The 15,978-nt window shown below is 43.5% G+C and overlaps 1 protein-coding gene across 1 annotated transcript in view; it reads right to left on the minus strand.

Annotated features, from left to right (window-relative positions):
- LOC115088589 (putative uncharacterized protein C6orf183) overlaps positions 1 to 15,978 on the minus strand; it is a 50,774-nt gene that overhangs the window by 16,019 nt on the left and 18,777 nt on the right. The window contains exons 3-6 of the mRNA XM_029596846.1: positions 14,146 to 14,218; positions 9,644 to 9,754; positions 5,930 to 6,043; positions 5,104 to 5,298 (exon numbers count right to left, since the gene is read on the minus strand). Coding sequence (XP_029452706.1) covers positions 5,104 to 5,298; positions 5,930 to 6,043; positions 9,644 to 9,754; positions 14,146 to 14,218 — 493 coding nt within the window. The remainder of the gene's footprint in view (positions 1 to 5,103; positions 5,299 to 5,929; positions 6,044 to 9,643; positions 9,755 to 14,145; positions 14,219 to 15,978) is intronic.

Consider the following 15,978-nt stretch of genomic DNA (forward strand, 5'->3'; position numbering starts at 1 on the left):
GCAGCTCGGTTACATTAAGAGGCTCCTGTTGGTCTTCCTCTTTTTCTTTCGATCTTCTTCCAGCTAGGAAATATATTTTCGCCAGTGGTGGTGTAGATTCTACTGGTATCTTTAACACCATATTTATGTATTGTTTAAATTGTTCTTGAGTCGAAATACATTTAATTTGAGGGAAATTGATCACCCTCAAATTCAAGTACCTCAATTCGTTTTCAATTCTTTCCAGCTTTTTCTGCTGAACTATTTCCCCTTATATTAGTCCACTTTGTATTTTTTTCTTTTGTTCTACCTTCTGATCCAGTTCTTTCATTTGTATACTCTGTGTCTCATTCTGTTGTTCCATTTTCAACATCCTTTTATTCAAAGTGGATATAGATTTTTCTAGGGTCATAATCGCAGTCCAGACATTATCAAGCATAATTACTGAAGGCTTATTCACTTTATTGGGTACAATGGCAGCTAACTCTGGGACTCCAACACTGATCAGATCTTTATGTGTGTCAGAGATTTTTCCTTCACCTCGTTTACAAGGTCCTGCTCCACCGCCTCCTTGTAGAACCTTTTCCTCAGATATTTGAAGGTTGGACTCAATTACTCTAAGTAGAGATGGTCTATCTCCACGTGGAGGGGAAGGAGTATTCGGTGCTCCCGGACTCAATGAAGTGACTGAGGCTGGTGAATCCACATCAAGCTCAGTAGTGGATACCACAGCGCCTCCTACAGGGACTGTGTTGAAAAAAACTTTCAATTTTTGACTGGGAGGGGTTCACTGGGGAGGATGTAATAGTCACCTCTCTCAGTTTCCCCTTCCTTTTTGTGTGTGGCATTCTTAAATACCAAAGGAAATTAATAACAAGGAAATTTGAAAGTTTTCAACTACCAGTATTTAAATATTTTGATTCCTGCTTGGAAGCTTCGGAGAAAGATATACTAACATGAAAAAGAGAAATTAAAATTATTACTTACTGCAGGTGGAAGAGATCTAAATATATCACCATTGGCCAAAATTCCCGGGCAAAGCCGTGCACCACTTAGGCACACGTGACTTGGGTGGCACGCCGGCATCGGCTGCATGCCGCAAGAGGGTCGGGTTTTGAGGAGCTCTCCACGACTCCTCCTGATGACGTCAGGCCCCGGAAGTTCCCTGTAGCTCCATCAGGTCAGGCTTGCTTTCTCTACCCCCAGTTTCAGCTGTGCAGGAAACGATGGCAACAGCGATGCCAGGTAATCTCCTTCCTCCTCCACCTCCAAGCAAGGCTGAGGTCTGATCACAGAGATAGTCAAGAGCGTAGTCAGGCAAGGCAGAGGTCTGATCACAAAGATAGTCAAGAGCATAATCAGGCAAAGCAGAGGTCCGGGTCTGGAGATAGGCAGGCGAAGCAGAGGTCCAGGTCTGGAGATAGGCAATGGTGTAGTCAGGCGAAGCAGAGGTCTGGGTCTGAAGATAGGCAATGGCATAGTCAGGCGAAGCAGAGGTCTGGGTCTGGAGATAGGTTGCGCCTACAAACGACATTGGGACTGCCTCAACTTCCCTGCTCCTCGGGGTGGTGCTACGTTATCTCTAGAGGCTCATCCGGGCTTCCCTGTCCTGTGGGCTGGCTTACGGCATTGCATCATCATCCTGCGCTGTGCAGCTCTTCCCTTCGGGGTTGCCCTCTGGAGTCCCTCCTGGTGCCTCCGGATCCCTTTATTGCATTACCCAGAGCTCTCCGCTGTCTCTGAGCTCTCCTCCCAACGGTACAGACCTGTGGGGGTCCTTCCCATGGGTAGTGTCAACTTGCACCTCGGGCCAAGGGCCCACATACCCACAAATCATAACAGCTAGATAACTTGAGTGGGGCTCTATTCTTGCTCCAGGGACACTTATCTTCTTATTCGTTTTTTTTCCTTTTCATATAACTTTATTTATACAATTTTCCTCCTCTGTTTTCTTTTCAAATAACTTTATTTATACATTTGTTCTCTTTGTATAACTTTATACAGTCTTCTTTTTTTCTCTTTGTATAACTTTATTTATACATGTCTCTTTTTTCTTCTCTTCATATAACTTTATTTATACATTCTGCTTTTTTCCTGTGGCTCTTTTCTGATTTGGCTGTTTTCCGATCTGCCTTCTTGGGTTCTCCCTTAGGCACATACATCTTACATATTACTTTTCTGTTCTTAACATTATTTTATTAGATATATGGCTAAGATGAATGTGTACAGAGCACTTTGAAGAATTTCTTGTAGGTATTGGCCTTGCCATTTCAAATGGATCAAGACAAGAACTCATGGGTAAAGACTGCCATGGTGTGGATACTATATCATGCATATTCTTTTTGGATACCCTAAAATCCCGACTGGCTGTGGGGTCCCCAAGACAGGTTTGGGAAGCCATGCTGTAAAGGACAAAAGGACAGAGAGTTCCGTTTCCACGGTGCTCTGCAAAGTACAAGATCGTTCCTGGGTAGGAGCGGTTTGGAAGGGCTCCCAGAAGTGTAAATTTAGTGTTGAGTGATAGAAGGAGGTGTCATTCCCTCAAAGGGGATAGGTTTGATGAAAAGGCATGAAAGGTGCTTCCACAGCACTGGGGGGAGAAGCAGAGGAGAGGAGTGGGGTTCCTTGCACAAATCCTAGCTGAGAGAAGACTTAGTCTAAATTCGGAGGTATGCTAGACCGCTTTTGTGTCCTCCAGAAGTTCAGCCTTTTTCCTGGGATTTATTTATTTGTTGAGTTTTATATATCGTCATTCGGTAGAGCCATCATAACTGTTTATAAACATATACATTTTTCTTAGCAGTTGTGCAACAGTAAAAAACAATTTGAACAATATCAGAAATAAGCATATCAAGTCCAGAGAGCATTATTAGGTTGGAAGAGGAGGGTATGCAGTTCAGGGTGAAGAGAATGTATTAAAAGGTTTATAACAGAGAGTTCAGTTGAGAGTTGGAATGATCAGACGTCTGAGGGTCAGTGTAGAATTTGCGGAACATTAGTGTTTTTAGGTCCTTTTTGAATATTTTTAGGTCGTGTTGGGTTCTCAGGAATTTAGGTAGGGTGTTCCAAAGTTTAGGTGAAGCAATTGAAAAGGCTCTTTCTCTTGTGGTTGCTAGATGTGCATCTTTGATAGGGGGAATGTTTAGGTAACCTGAGTTATTAGAGCGTAGGTTTCTTGGAGGATTTTGAGGGATTATGTTTAGGGTGTTAAGACCTTGATGATCATTGTTTAGAACTTTGTGGATTATGGTCACAGATTTGTAAACAATACATGCAGTAAAAGGGAGCCAGTGAAGTGAGGTCAATTTTGGTGTTATGTGTTCATTTCTTTTTGTTCCAGTTAGGATTCTGGCGGCTGAATTCTGCAGTATTTGGAGTGGTTTGAAGGATGAAAAAGGTATTCCAATTAGTAAGGAGTTGCAATAGTCGAAGGTGGAGAAGATAAGAAGTTGAAGTACAGTTCTGAAATCATAGGGGTTGAGAAATGGTTTCAGGTGTCTTAGGGTTAGCTGTGGTATCCTTCTTTAGTTTTATTTGCTATGTGGTGCTTGAAAGAAAGTTCTTTATCAATGATAACTCCGAGGTTCCTGGTGTGGGTGGTAGGGAGTATAGTTATCATTTGTTTGTCAAGTATTGTCAGGGGTGGCGGAGTTGGATTGGGTTTTTTATCCATGAGTATTATTTCAGTTTTGTCAAAGTTGATTATGAGTTTCAGGGAATTTAGGAGATGTTTGTTTGAGATAAGTAGTTCTGAGGTTTCTTGTAGGTGTCTTCAATCGAATTTTGTATGGGAATGAGGAGCTGAATGTCATCAGCGTAGAGGAAGTGTGTGATTTCATATTCTTTTAGTAGTTGGCAAATGGGGAGAAGGTATATGTTGAAAAGGGTGGCTGATAAAGCTGATCCTTGAGGGACTCTGGTTTTGAGGTTGATTATTTTTGATAGGTTGTTGTTGATTAATACTTGGTATGTTCGATCAGATAAATAGGATGGCCCACAGTAGAGGTGGTGTTGACTTTATTATGGCATTTTGCTGGGACCCTATCGGTTTGAGGCCCTGGAAGAAGAAAGGATTTAATCACTGATCTGTAACTCCTTGGGTTGAGAGAGTTTGGAACAGGAAGGACTCTTATGTGATTGCACTTCGATCAAGTTTATTTTTCTTCTCCTCTATTTTTGCTATTGAGACCTCTGTTGGAGGATGGATTACAGTTTTCTACATCATGTAAAATTTGTGGACTTTACAATAAATTCTAAATTTGTTTGGAACCAAGTTCTTAGTGTTTGGGTAATTGCAAGGTTCTTGTGGCCTGGTTTGGCCTCTGTTGGAAACAGGATGCTGGGCTTGATGGACCCTTGGTCTGACCCAGCATGGCAATTTCTTATGTTATGTTCTTAAAAGGCGAGGGCATTGAGTTTGTGTCAAGTCTCCCTTTGGATCTTCCAGAAGATTTCTGGCCCCCAACTGGCAAATCCGGGATTGCAGCAGTGAAACTCACCCTTTCTGTAGTCTTCAAAGGTGGCTACAGAAAGGGTGATTTACACAGAGGGAGGTTACACAGAGAAAGCCCCAAAAGTTATATATCTATATGCTATGTGACGCTGAAGTGGGAAGGGCTGCAGCCCCACCTGGAGACAGAACAGCCATATTGTGTACAAGGAAAGCTTCACTGCTAAAGATATGTCAGATAGCCTTGCATGGTAGTGCATGTGTGTCTCCCCCTTTCACCCCTAACAAAAGAAGAATGAGCCCAGGGATGTGCAGCAAGCTCCTCAGTGCCACCCACCTACCAGGGCTGACTCATGAACCATTGTTCAGTCCTGTGGACCTCAGGCCTAAAGTGTCCTTACAGGTAACCCTAGTATATCCTTATACACAGCCTAACATCCAGAGATTCAATTCTGTACAAGGTTAGGAAGGATATCCCCCACCATGCAGCATCTGACTTCTATCAAACAGTTCAGGGCAACTGAACATCCTCATAAGGCCATTCATAAGCACCCTCTCATAGCTTTTTTCTTTTTGCAAAGGTCTTATCCTCCAAGTGAAAATCCCCCCCCCCACCCTGAGCAAAAGGAAGGAGGGAAGAGAGCCGGATTGGCAGAGAAGGTGAGGATAAGTACCCTGAGGTAGTTGTGGATGTTCTTGAGGGAGTGCAGGTGACACACGAACCACTGCAGGTAGATCACCAGGTCCTCCTGGGTCACCACATTCATGGCCTTTCTATGGTCTGTGAGGAAGTCTTCTCGGGCAACAGAGAGTCTCTTGGCCCTTTGAACCGCATCTTTGTACTCCTGCATGATATAACCGACTTGCTTCTATAATGTAAATACATGAAAAGAAAGTTTACATGAAGAGACAACAAGCCCCGCTCAGGCAGAGACGTTTCCTGCCCTGGTAACAGCTGAGGGCCTAACAAGTGACCTGAGTCAGGCAGACAGAGAAAGAGAGACTGCCTCACTGCCTTACTCAGAGCCCATCACTAAGGAAGGCAGAGAGAGAGAGAGAGAGAGAGAATGAGAGCTGAAGGCTGGGGGCTTAACTGCAGGGTGCATGTGCTGGAAGAATTCAAGACCTGCACCAGGAGAGATTGAGTCTGGAGGTGAATGGGACTCACAGAGGCACCTGTGCCACTACATGGAATATTTTTAGAGGAGAGAAACAGAGATGTCTCAGTCCTTCGTCATATTATTCATTTGGTGATTGGAAGGAGGGGTCTTGGTAGGTTGAGAGATGCTTGAAAGAAGATGACATAGCAGGTGAGTTTTCGAGTCCACGTAGCCCCCTTCTTCACTAGAAAGTGGAACGCTGGCAAGTGTTTTATGGTAATAAGAGGGATCTCTCTACCCTGGGAGGAAAGTGCCCTGCTGAATTGCCCTGGAACGAGCACAGACCCTGCTGACTCCCAGGAATGCATGCTCTTGTCATCCTGTGCCCTGCCTGTCCTACCTGGTAGAGAGGATAGAGGTGTTCGATAGTGCTGCTGTGCTGGCAGAACCTCCTCCATCTCAGCAGGTGCAAATATTTACTCCGGACCAGCTGGGCAATCCTATCCGTAAAAAACTTGGGAGAGAGACAAACAAATGTTATTTAAGAAGCAGCAGCAGCACGACACTCTGAGGGGAGGGAGAGAGAAAGAATAGCTATTCAGGAAGGGCAGGGAATAAAAATATTTACTATTCTTAGCCAGGGCATTTAATGAGGGTGCAATGAGGGAATGCATTAGCTCGTTACACTATGGGGCAGATTTTTAAAAAGTACGCGCGCGGGTACTTTTGTTCGCGCAACCGGCGCAAACAAAAGTACGCCAGATTTTAAAAGATACGCGCATAGCCGCGCATCTCTTTTAAAATCCGGGGTCGGCGCGCGCAAGGCTGTGCAAAATCGGCAGCTTGCACGTGCCGAGCCGCGCAGCCTGCCTCCGTTCCCTCCGAGGCCGCTCCGAAATCGGAGCGGCCTCGGAGGGAACTTTCTTTCCGGCGCCCCCCACCTTCCCTTTCCTTCCCCTAACTAACCCGCCCCCCCCCGGCCCTAACTAATTTCTCCCCCCTACCTTTATTTCAAAAGTTATGCCTGCCTGAGGCAGGCGTATCTTGCACGCGCTGGCGTGCCATGTTCCGGTCCGGGGGCTGGTCCGGAGGCCGTGTCCACGCCCCCGGAATGCCCCTGGGCCGGAACCATGCCCGCGGCCCTGCCCCCGGAATGCCCCCCAATGACGCGCCGGCCGCAACATGCTCCCGACACCCCCCCGACATGCCCCCTCCCAAGGAAAGCCCCGGGACTTACGCGCGTCCCGAGGCTTGCGTGCGCCACCGAGACTATGCAACATAGGCTCAGCGCATGCAGGGGGTGGAAGGAGCAGCTTTTCAGGGGTTACGCGCGTATCTTACGCGCGCACCCCTTTGAAAATCTGCCCCTATGTGTGAGCACGGTTATCCCTTTTCAGACACGCAAAGTCACTCAGATGATGTCAATCCCCTATAGAAAACTGCACCAAGTATGCTTCAGCTGGTGTATCAATGGGACGAAAAGGTAAGGAGCCAAAAACCTGCTGAGCTTACTTATCTCTCCACTATTATACTTAACATTTTTCTATGCTGTTTTCCCTGAATAAGCAGTGTATGAGAAAAGCAAGCAATACAACGTTTCATTTGCAGACTCTCTGAAACACATATTCACCCTAGCTGTAAAGGAATCAATGGGGAAAAACACAGCACTTCTTATACTCAGATGCAAACTGCCAATGCCTTAGCAGCTTGCACGGCAGGACTTGCTGCTAACATTCTATAAATATAAAATTTATTATTTATTATTATATTCAAGACCAACATGTGTCCAAATGTAAACCCCTCCCCTTTCCCCCCCATCTACACAGTCTTTATTCTTCATCCTTCCCCCCTCGGTTATCCTCTTCATAAAGGGATAGCACTAACCACATATCTCTCCCTTATACACCATGCACTCCTGCATAGCTGTCATGATCTTTTTATCTTGCATGCTCCCTCCACATAGGCCAGCAAGGTTGGGGCAAAGGCTACTGGAGTCTCATCTGCCCCATGCAAGCCTCCATCACTGCATCACCTACTCTGCAACCTTAGCAGTTATATCATAACATATTGCACTCCTGTAATCACCCTCCAACCTTCTACAACAAATTCATCAGACATATTGGCTGGCATAGTGGGGGGGTTTTGGGCTAGGAAACCCAACATACCTCCTGCTCTCACTGCTCCAAATAGGAATGGAGGTCACCACTCATGGAGATAACCAGATCATCTACAAACCATCTGGAGGCCAAGGAGTGACTGATACCACTCTCTGTTTTTGCCCCTTCTCTCAAGCTTGCTGTTTATAACCACCAAAGAGCACATGATGCCTCTCAGCTGTGTCTAGGCAGCAGAAAGAGCCCTGGACACTTTAAATGCAGTAATATACCACCCTCATGGTGGCACTGGACAAAGTCTAAAATGCAGGCATGTACTCACGCTCACTGTCTGATCAAGACACAAGATGGCAACCAGAGCTTCCACCATGACCCCTAGTCACTGCTCACCTGCATTCCTGCAGATGGTTCTCTAGAACCAATACTGGGATAAAGATAATTATTCCTGGTGAGTCCTCCTCCCAATTTTGCTAAGTCTGGAAAGTTCTGAATCTTACCTTTCACTGTGAAAAGGTTAGGGTCCGTACACATTGCTTATAAGTCCAGTGAGTGCTGTGTAGACTAATATTTTGCTTGGCACTTCTTGTATTCTGTTCACTAATAAGTGTCTTCTTTTATAGGATGTTTTCAGATTGGCTCAGAACCCCTAAGGTAGTTGATTCTGGTCTGAGGTTCTTGGGGCTCTTCTACTCCTGAAGGCCCTCCATTAGCCACTAGAGCACAGTTACTCTTTTCATCCTGCCACCTACATTCAAGGAGGTAGAAGTGGAAAGAGTAACTGTGCTGTAGTGGCTAATGATGGACCCTCAGGAGTGCAAGAGCCCCAAGAACCAGCTGAAGTTAGTAGAATATTTCCCTATTTGTTATTTGAGTGTGTGTGTGTGCCTGCATGTTTCTTTTCCATATGGTGTCTCTTGCTGTGTGGCATGCCGATATATTATTGTCTTTTTTATGGGTGTCATTTGGTCCCTCTTTTCAACTACACCTACTTCCCCTTTTGTCCCTCTGTTGTGCCTCTGTGTGTGTGTACACACTGTTGTGTGTCCTTTCTGTGCCTTGTGCATGGTTCTTTGTTGCATGCAGTGGAATGGCAGGTGCTGTTTTTGTATTCCCAGAGTAATGCCTGCTGTCTTTGCCTTTCTTGGTTACATTGTGCTTTCTTTCTTCTGTAAATCTTGCCTTTGCATTCTTTGTTCATCCTTCTTAGTGTAATTGTGACCTCTTTGTATATGAATTTCTTTCCAGATCCTCTATCTTCCCCTGACTACTCAGAGTGTGCAGAGTGTGCAACAGCTCTCCAAAAGGCTGGTGTGCTGCAGTCCAGGCATGACGCCAGTTGATGCATTCCCTAAGATCATTCTGGAGGTGAGATATCCCCTGTTGCAAGTGTAAAACTTTTTAAATGAAAAGGAATTTGTAGATCTAAGAGTATGATATGAAGCTCTATGGGGATGGACTCAGGAACATCAGGAAATATATTTTCATGGAAAGTATGATGGATGCTTGACACGCCTTCTTGGAATAGGAGGTATAAGCTAAATGGTAATGAACTTCAATTATTGGATAAACACAGAGGACTCTTACTTTCAGAAAAGTGAAGATATAACAGAAGCATGATGAAGTGACACCACAAGCCTTGGGGGTAACCTTGGGGTAAGTTGTATTGAGCAGTTAATAAGACCCTAAAAGAAGTGGTATGACCATCAGGCTTCCAAGAAAATATTGGGCTAACCTGTAAGGAGTGATCATAGTTAAAACCAAGAATTCAATAAGCATGGGGAGAATGGATGTTTTGGACAATGGCTTCAATAGTTTGGGGTAGTTGTGTGGATTAGTAGAAAACTTGGTAAAAAGACATGGTATGGTGTTGGATTTAGAGTTAGTTCTGTACTTGCTCAGACTTAAATTGTAAACTTTTGAGGAGGGACACTGCAATTTTGTCACTTAGCGCACGCACTCGCATGCACAAACACATAAGCATACATGTACACAGAGATTACCTGGTGCAGCAGAAGAGGTACGCTCTCCACAGTATACTCCTGTCTCAGGCAGCTCTCCAGTTCCTTCATCAGGACATCAGCCTGAATACCAAGAGGTTTCGCTTCTGCCACCTGCAACAGCAATAACCACTGGTAAACAAATTTCTGGGAACATTTTGTTTCCTCCACAACCTTCGGTGAAACAAGTAGATTTTAACAAGCTGAACACAAATATGCATTTATTACGTCTGTATCACGTACCGTTTGCCAGAAAAGTGCGATATACATTAAGCATTGTTATGTGTCTGTAGTGGCATAAGCTATAATGGCAATGTTAGCACAGAAAACAAAACTAAAAATGTTTTGCCGCAGATTTTCATTTGTAATAACTGTCCGACATTTCATGGAGGAGAGTCCAACAATAGTCACCCAGCATGGAGGGGTTCCACTTGCCTTGATACCGTTTCTCCATTTTGACAATGTCTTGATGAAACCTTTCACCATGTTCGTCACTCACAGCGCCAAAGTTGTCTGAAGCAGATTTTCAACCTGTTCGACATAGTCTGCTGCCTTATAGTTGCCTAGAAAGTTACAAACGACATTCTTGAAGGCTCTCCATGCAACAAGTTCTGTACCTTGCAAAAGACTATCAAAGTGGCTGTCCTTCATTACAGCTCGGATCTGTGGGCCAACGAAAACACCTTCTTCTATCTTGGCATCACTTATGCTTGGAAACATTTGCCGCAAATAATCTAAGGCTTTACTTGTTCATTGCTTAATGAAGTTTTTCATCAGCCCAAGTTTGATGTGCAAAAGTGGAAGAAATATCTTACTTGGACCCATCAATGGGTCATGCGCAACATTCGTCTGCCCTGGAACAAACTTCTTGCAGAGAGGCCAGACATTTCTAACATAATGCGAATCTCTTGCTCGACTGTCCCACTCACAAAGGAAGCAACAATACTTGGTGTAACCAAGCTGCAGACCCAGTAGAATTGCAACTACCTTGAGATCACCACACAAATTCCAGTTGTACCTCGAGTACTCAATGTGGTTCAGCTATAGCTGCATGTTCTCATACATTACTTTCATATGAACGGCATGTCCGACAGGTATTGATGGGTAGATATTGCTGTTGTACAGCAAAACAGCCTTCAAACTTAATACTGATGAATCAATAAACAGTCGCCATTCTGTTGGGTCGTGGTCACAGCAAAAAGTCAGACTGTCTACGTGGTTGAAATATTTTGTCAAATCTTCATGACGGCTGCGAAATACTGAAATCTTTGAATCAGATGACAAAAGATTCCATCCTTGCAGCCTTGACCCAAGCAGCTCTGCCTGACTTTTCGATAAGCCAAATCTCTGACCAGATCATTCAGCTCTGACTGAGATATTAAATGAGGATTGCTGGATGCTGATGGCACAAAGTCAGGATCAGCCACAGCTTCCATCTGCGATGGCTCACCATCATCGCCTACCTCCTCATCCTCTTCATCAAATGTCCACACCTATGGCGGTTTTGGAAGACTGTCGTCATGCGGCACTGGTCTCATTGCCGATGCAAGGTTAGGGTACTCAATAAACTTCCTGTTCTTTGATGAGTATTTATTTATTTATTTAGAACTTTTTTTTATACCGAATTTCTTGATACAAATCAAATGAATTCGGTTTACAGAGAACAAAGATCTTAACAATAACGATAAACAAGAGACAGAATTAGAAGAAGAATAAAGTTACAATAAAACAAGGGGATACAACAGGGAATTGGAAATGAAGAGGGGGGTAACACAGTGCTAAATACTAAATGCTGATAAGTGTGTGGGGAGGCTTGGAAAGCCTACCTCTAGATTTTGACATGTTTATATGAACTTAATGCTAGTCTAGGTTTTGCCAAATGAAATTCTGGATTCGACACATTCGCCATGCAGAAGTAACAGTCAGTTATATGATCTTTCTGTTCCCTCCATATCATTTGGATGGCAAATGGCATGGATGGTCACACCCCTTTCAGCCAAGCTCACAGACTACTGGCACAAGATGCGCAATATATATGAGGAGCCCATGCTCTGTCCTGGTCACAAATTTTGCACCCAAAGTATAACTTATATGTCTTCTTAATGAGTGCAGTCATACTCCTTTTCTGTGCTTTCAGAGTAAACTCACCACAGATGTAACAAAACGTGTCACGGCTATTACAACATTGGCGCGACATTTCATAAAGCATATGAAATTAAATCCATAAGCTTTAAACTCAACAATTTTAGCGATACAATTAGCTCATTCACACAGACGTTGCATAGGAGACTACTCATTTCTGCTGTATATATAAGACTGCATCGTTATGGAAACAAGTTGGAATCTTGCAGCCAAGCTGGGGCTTGCCCAAGCAAGTTCTAGCATGATCAGGCAGAGTTTCTTGGTGTATTTTTAAAAAATGTACTCTCTATTACATGTTACGTTGTTTATGGCCAACAAAAATATGACATGAATTTTAAAAATCATAAAAACTACTGTCCAGCAAGAAAATATATGTACATAAGATTATGTTTTAAAAGTTCACAATTATTAGAACACAAAATTGGCAGTTTCTCAAAAACCTTACGTGATGTACAAATTTTGAAGTAATATCTGTGATCAGCATCATAAAATCTATTTGGAACACCAAAAAGCCTGAAGGAAACAAAAACTTTGTTTACCAGTAATCAGACAACACAGGGACTCATTTCCTCGCCTCCAAGGACATAAACTACGCGCGTATCTTATAAAATCCAGCGTACTTTTGTTTGCACCTGGTGCGCCAACAAAAATACGCGAACGTGCTTTTTTAAAAAATCTACCCCTTAGGGAAGAGAAAACCAAATTATAGCTACAAAATGCAAGGTTCCAATTAGGAGTCACCACTCAGGAAAAGGATCTAGGTGTCATTGTTGAAAATACCTTGAAATCTTCTGCTCAATGTGCAGCAGCAGCCCAGAAAGCAAATAGAATGCTGGGGATTATTAGGAAAGGAATGGAGAATAAAACAGAGAATATCATAATGCCTCTGTATCACTCCAAGGGGCGACCTCATCTTGAGTATTGTGTGCAGTTCTGGTCACCACATCTTAAGAAAGATATAGCAGATTTAGAAAAGGTACAGATAAGGGCAACCAGAATGATAAAGGGGATGGAACAATTCCCCTATGAAGAAAGGCTGGAGAGGTTAGGACTCTTCAGCTTGGAGAAGAGACGGCTGAGGTTTATAAAACTATGAGTGGAATGGAATGAGTAAACATTAATCAGTTGTTTACTCTTTCAAAAGTACAAAGACCAGGGGACACACAATGAAGTTACTATAAGAGAAAATATTTTTTTTACTCAATGCATAATTAAGCTCTGGAATTCATTGCCAGAGGATGTGGTGAAAGCTATTAGTATAGCTGCGTTTTAAAAAGGTTTGGACAAGTGCCTGGAGGATAAGTCCATTAAGCATTATTAAGGTAGAGTTGCAGAAATCCACTGCTTCTTCTTGGGATAAGCAGATTGGAATCTCTCTACCCCTTGGGATCCTGCCAGGTTCTTATGGCCTGGATTGGCCACTGTTGGAAACAGGATACTGGGATTGATGGACTCTTGGTCTGACCCAGTATGGCAAGCCTTATTTTCTTATGTTTTCTCTCGCTCTCTTTCTCTCTGATACTTTATTTATTTTTACACACTTCCAATCTTGGAGCTAACTCTCAAGGAGATACACACGCTTCTCTCTCTTTGATACTTTATTTATTTTTATGCAAATCCACCCCTAGAGCATGTCTCTCATGGAGATACATACACTTCTCTCTCTCTTTCTCTCTGTCTCTCTCTGATATATTTTTACACATTTCCACCAATAGAGCAGGTCTCTCAGAGATACACACATTTCTCTTGCTAATAATTTACTTATTTTACACACTTCCACCCCTAGAGCAGGTCTCTCATAGAGATACATACACCTTTCTCTCTCTCTCACTGTCTGATACTTTATTTTTTTCACACTTCCACCCCTAGAGCAGGTCTCTCATAGAGATAATATACACCTTTCTCTCTCTCTCTCTCTCTCTCTGATACTTTGGGCCGGATTTTAAACGCCCTGCGCGTGTAAATCCTGCCGGATTTACGTGCGCAGGGCACTCGCATGCCGGTGTGCGCATAGCCCTGGGACGCGCGTAAGTCCTGGGGCTTCGTATAAGTGGCAGGAGGGGGCGTGTCCAGGGCGTGTCCAGGGGTCAGGGGGCGGTTCGGGGAGGGACCAGGGGCGTGGCTCCGGCCCAGGGTGGAGCAGCCTCGGAGGGAACAGGCAGCGCGTTCCACATGAAACTCTTCCCAGAGCTCTGGATGCTGCTACGGTAGTGACATAATAAGTTTATAAATCACATCCAGCTTGGCTACAGCATGCACACTGAATCCTGAAAAAAGAAAATGGTCCATTTCTGGTGGCAATAACCGTACAGGGAATCTTTGGTTTTTAGTTATTAATGCATTGATACAATAATTTTAGGTACCTTTAAGCCCCGTCTCAGTATCAGCTCCCGCTCTCTTCTAAAGTAAGCGATATCCTTTGGGATTGGAACCGAGCTAGAAGAAAAATAAATCAATTACACAAAAATTAAATAAAATTTGTGCTGTGCTCTTACACACTACAAAGAGGATTTGCACTGCTTTCCTACCGCCAGGTGTGCGCTGTGCTTCTGCACACTACAGACAGGAAATGCACTGTCTCCTCCACACTATAGATAGGATGTGCGCTGTTGTCCTAAACTCTACAGACAAGATGTCCGCTGTGCTCTTACCACTAGGGATGTGCTGTTCTCCTATCACCAGGTGTGTGCTGTGCTCCTAAACTCTACAGACAGGATGTGCTCTGTGCTCCTACACACTACAAACAGGATGTGTGCTTTTCTCCTATCATCAGGTGTGCGCTGTGCTCCTGCACGCTACAAGTATGATGTGCATTGTGCTCCTACACACTACAGACAGCATGTGCTCTGTTCTCCGATCAGCAGGTGTGCGCTCTGATTCTAAACTCGACAGACAGGATGTGCCTGTGCTCCTACACACTACAAACAGGATGTGTGCTGTTCTCCTATCATTAGGTGTGTGCTGTGCTCCTGCACACTACAGACAGGAGATGTGTGCTGTTCTATCACCAGGTGTGTCCTATGCTCCTAAACTCAACAGACAGGATATGGCATGTGTTCCTACACACTACAAACAGGATGTGTGCTGTTCTCCGATCTCCAGGTGTGTGCTGTGCTCCTGCACACTACAGATAGGATGTGCATTATGCTCCTGCACACTACAGACAGGAAGTGCACTGTGCTCCTCCACACTTTAGACAGGATGTGCGCTGTTCTCCTATCACTAATTGTGTGCTGTGATCTTACACACTACACATAGGATGTGCACTGTTCTCCATACATCAGGTGTGCATTATGCTCCTGCACACTACAGATAGAATGTGCACTATGCTCCTACACACTACAGACAGGATGTGTACTGTCCTCCTACCACCAGGTGTGTGCTGTAATCCTACACACTACAGACAGGATGTGCACTGTGCTTCTACCACCAGGATATGCTCTGTGCTTTACATACTACACTTGGTAGGTTGTGCACAAGTACGACCTTTTTGAGTTAGGATCATTGGACATACATACACTATAATAATAAAGACCAACACAATCCAAAAATGAGACGTTGATATATAAGATGCATAAATTATGACCACTAATAATCAAGACTAGAATATGACCATCATCGTATAGTAGAATACTTTAAAACTCTGCCTTATGCAAAATCATCGGTCAAAAGTTCAATTTTTTCAAATATTTTCAAATGAATATGCCAAAGTGAATATCCATCGACAATTCTATATAAGATTCAGTTTTTCAATAACCAGATGCAACACTTATCTAATCTTTGTTATTAGTGTTAAAAGTTCACACTTCAAGCCCAAGTGTCAAAAGTTCACGATGGTAAGATGTGTGTTTCTCTTCTATATTGCCAACACCCGACACGGGACTGTGTTTCGGACGGTTGTCCTTTATCAAGGGCTTAATACATTGCTAGCAATTTTTAAAAATGTGAAAAGTTCAATTTTAAAAAATTGAACTTTTGACCGATGATTATGCATAAGGCAGAGTTTTAAAGTATTCTACTATACGATGAAGCCTAGTATGATGGTCATATTCTAGTCTTGATTATTAGTGGTCATAATTTATGCGTCTTATATATCAACATCTCATTTTTGGATTGTGTTGGTCTTTATTATTATAGATTTACTTTACATACTACAGACAGGATTTGTACTGTCCTCCTACCACAGGATATTCCCT

This window comes from Rhinatrema bivittatum, chromosome 3, assembly GCF_901001135.1.
Source record: "Rhinatrema bivittatum chromosome 3, aRhiBiv1.1, whole genome shotgun sequence".
Classification (NCBI taxonomy): Eukaryota; Metazoa; Chordata; class Amphibia; order Gymnophiona; family Rhinatrematidae; genus Rhinatrema; species Rhinatrema bivittatum.